Source organism: Propithecus coquereli, unplaced genomic scaffold (genome assembly GCF_000956105.1).
Source record: "Propithecus coquereli isolate 6110/MARCELLA unplaced genomic scaffold, Pcoq_1.0 Scaffold526, whole genome shotgun sequence".
In the NCBI taxonomy this organism is placed as follows: domain Eukaryota; kingdom Metazoa; phylum Chordata; class Mammalia; order Primates; family Indriidae; genus Propithecus; species Propithecus coquereli.
In genome coordinates this window covers 1,080,800-1,084,712 of record NW_012151130.1, presented here as the reverse complement: position 1 = coordinate 1,084,712, position 3,913 = coordinate 1,080,800, and the positions used below count along the sequence as shown (strand labels likewise).

Genomic DNA, 3,913 nt, shown 5'->3' with positions numbered 1-3,913 from the left:
ACATCTTATGGATTTATTACTGGGTAACTTTAAGTTTCTTTTTCTATTGTAAATGGAATTTTTAAGGTTTATATTTTCTCAATTATTGCTCCTGCTGTATAATAATGCTGTTGATTTTTATATATGGATTTATATCCATCAATCTTGCTGAATTCTCATATTGATGTTTATAGCTATCTGGAGTCTGAAATTTCTATTAGACAATTTCTATTAGTCAATCATATTATTTGCAAATGATCATTGTGTTCCTTCCTTTCCTCTTATTTCTCTCTTGTTTTATTCCATTGGCTAGGACCTTCACACAGTGTTGGATAGCAGTGGTGATAGGCCTGGTGTGGAGGCTCACGCCTGTAAGCCTAGCACTCTGGGAAGGCCAAGGCAAGAGGACTGCTTGAGCAAGAGTGAGATCCCATCTCTACTAAAAATAGAAAAATCAGCTGGGCGTGGTGGCGCACGCTTGTAGTCCCAGCTACTCAGGAGGCTGAGGCAGGAGGATCACTTGAGCCCAGGAGTTTGAGGTTGCAGTGAGCTACGATGTCGTTATTGCACTCTAGCCAGGGTGACAGAGTGAGACTCTGTCTCAAAAAAAAAAGTGGTGATAACAAGGATCCTTATTTTGTTCCTGACGTTACTGTAAACAAGTAAACAGAAAGATTTATTAAATGTTAATTTAATAAGTTTTGGGGAAAAATTTGATTAGGTAATTGTATATTATTATTTTACTTTGAAGTATTTTATTTGCTAATTTTTATATAGGATTTTCATGTCTATGTTCTTAATTGAGATTGGTTTTTACGTTTCCTTTCTGTACTAGTATTGTTTAGTTTTGAAACCCAAGGCTCAAGTGTTAGGCACTCTTCGTTGTCTTCTCAGCAGTCACTCCCCATCCTTTCCCCCTTTCTTAAAAGCAGATCATGCTCCCTTGAACATATTTTTGTTTTTATTGGGGAGGAAAATCTTATGTCTCATTGGCCAGAACTAGGTCACACAGCCCTTGCTAGCTGCAAGGGTGGCTGGGAACGTGAGTATCTGACATTTCAATTTATTTTACCAAATTTATGTTTTCTATTTATTATGCTTTTTGTAGGCTTTTCTTTTTTATTCCCTTGCTTTCTATGGATTGATCAAGTTTTCTATTGGAAGTTATCTGATATTTTACTATTCTTTTAGAGGTCAATTTTACATGTTGAATATGTATACTTGCCCTAAAATATCTAAATATCTCTCTCCAATTTCCAAATAATATTAGCCCCTTAGAGTGTTTTTTACTGTACTTACCACCCTCTCATCTTCTGTGTTGTTGTTATTATTTAGATTCCATGAATATATTCCAAATTAGTCATTAGTATTCTTAAAACGTTCTATGCTTATTCCAATTTGTGCAGATATTTACTAATTTCTTTGTTTATTAGTAGTTCTAGATACCCCCTCCTTCTTCCTGGGCTCAGTTTCCTCTTCTTTAAGTATATCCTTTAGTAGTTCTTTCAATATGGGTCTCTGAGTAGTAACCTCCCCTAGCCTTTAATTGTTCAAAACTATTTTTATGTCTGATTCTCAGTTCCAACTCTCCATTTATGTGGGCCTGGGGCCATAGTTCCTGTCCCTGTTGGGTATGGCATGCTCAGCCCCTAAATGTCAGGGCCTACATGGCTCTGATGTCCCCCAACTTCCTTAACATTGGTGGTTCTGCTTTCCACTCCACTTTGTATTCGCCTCTTTAGTTCTAGCCCCTGAGGATTTCCCTGTCTTTGTTTTGAGCTCAGCTTTATATAGTTCTGTTTCATCCTGTGTTTGTCATGGGAAGTGGGGGATGGTCCCCATTAATCTTTTTAATTACTCTTACTGGAAGTCCACATCTTCTATTTATAACAAATTTCCCTCTTACTAATGTTCATTACTCGCCTTTAAAATAAATATCACAGAAATATGATATGATAAAACAGACATGACAGGGACAGCTGGACACTTGCTATTCTGTTTTAGCAAAAGTTATAGTTTCTAAAATTTTTCTTGATTTTGGTACCTAGGGAACATTCCCCAGGCAATAACTTGGGAGAATGCGATTGTCTGCCAAGAAATGGAATTTTCCGTAGGTTTCTATTTTCCTGCATCTCCCTCACTTCTCTTTGCTCTGCAGAGGTGATCCCTGAGGAGAAACCTGCTCAATATTTGATTTACACCCTCTACACTAAGAATGCCAAAGCAGCGCATTGGAAGGAAGCCATGCCCAGGCCAGATCCACAGCTCAGCTACTCCTGCAAATCAACAGCTGGCTGGAGGCTGAACTGGTTCCAAACCCTGGGAATTCACAGCTACTAACAGATGAATGGGATTGATCTCATTTGCATTTCATCGTGACTCAGGAATTCCCTGGTACTGTTTAAAATGCATCGGTTTAATCAGCCCAAGTACTTCACTGTCAGGACATTGGCCTGGGAGACTTCCATCTACCCTAATGACAGGACTCAAAGTCCCCCATCAAGAAGGAATAATCCATTGCTGCCAGAATGGATCCAGGGTGAGACTGGTGGAATCCAAATATGGCTTCCCTCAGAGAAGTCTGACCACGTCCAAGGCACTGAGAATGGACAAAGTAGTCACAGGGGTCTGAATGAAGTGAGAGAACTGGCCAGCCAGTGTGTTAGAAATATTTTCTGGATTATCACATATGGGCAGACTGGAGAGGCCACAGGCAGGGGAGACAATATTCATGGAAAAACTGACATAAGACTCATTTGCTGGAACAGTTAATTTCAATAAAATGTATTTCATAAGGCATCTAACTATAAATATTCTGACTTAGAAAAGGACTGAATGGAAGAAGATGGGCTGGATGGGGGTATAGGGTGGGGAGAAGATCAGATAAGCCCTAATAATCAATTATGCCATTAGTGATGAGAAAATAACACTAGATTAAACAATATATTTTGCAAAGCAGAAATAGTCTCGATTAGTACTGCTTTGTTATCCTGGAGGTGTTCCCCTTCTAAAAGAAGACTAACAATCTCTACCTTGGGAAGGATGGGTCCACTTGAGAAATGGAAGCCACCTTAGCCATCACATATCACTTTGGTCACAGGTGACTGTCCATTTTGTCATTTCCTTTTTTGGACACCTGAGTGGTCACCTGGTAGCAAGTAGAAATCTTACTAAGCGAAGATCCAAAGGCACACTGCCACCTTCAACACTTCTCTACAATGTATAGGCAGAGCTATATATTGAACCAAGGGAGAAGACAAAGTCCTTTAATTCTTAAGATTAGATTTCATCTTAATGAGTCACAAAAGGGGTGGGCAAGATAAGCGAAAGCTCTTCCTTGTGAAAATGCAGTTGGAGACTATTTTGCAGAATGCAGGAGATGGGTATTCTGATTTCAGAAGCAATGAGATTGGTGGTTGTAGAGGGTGGACATGGTGACTTTCCAAGGGACCCGTTTATTCCAGACACTCACTGCCTCCACCTGGTCGTGCCATGGGCTCCAGTGGGAGGGGGGTCCTGTGTGGAACGCAGCTGCCATGACTCACCTGTTGAGATACACCCGCTTCTCGGTGAACTGTCCGTTGCCATGGTGAGGGTCCTCAAAGGGCTCATTCTGCACGACCTCCACCCCTTCTCCCCGGTCGCTCTGTTCATGGCTGTGTTTGCTGATCATGTACAGCTGTCCGATTTTGTACTACAAAACACACAGAGATGGGGACACAGAGGTCAGCGTCACAGCTTGCCTTTGACACTCCCCACCCCCACCAACCACGGCACAGCGAGCAACTAATAACATCAGCACCTTCTGCTGAGAAGAGAAAGTGGCCACATGGGCCTAATGATACTTTTCCTCTGGAGCCAGGGAGAGAACTAGTTGTGAGTCGAATCTAGAAACAGCGTGTTCCTGTGAACGTTTTGCATTACCGTGGCAATG

At 41.1% G+C, this 3,913-nt stretch overlaps 1 protein-coding gene across 2 annotated transcripts in view; it reads right to left on the bottom strand.

The window, feature by feature from the left end:
* Positions 1–3,669, bottom strand: part of PITPNC1 (phosphatidylinositol transfer protein, cytoplasmic 1) — a 130,854-nt gene extending 127,185 nt beyond the window's left edge. For both annotated transcript variants that reach the window (XM_012656903.1, XM_012656904.1), the window contains exon 1: positions 3,525–3,669. In XM_012656903.1, the coding sequence (XP_012512357.1) occupies positions 3,525–3,652 (128 nt within the window). In that variant the 5' untranslated portion in view covers positions 3,653–3,669. The remainder of the gene's footprint in view (positions 1–3,524) is intronic.
* Positions 3,670–3,913: the final 244 nt, after the last annotated feature.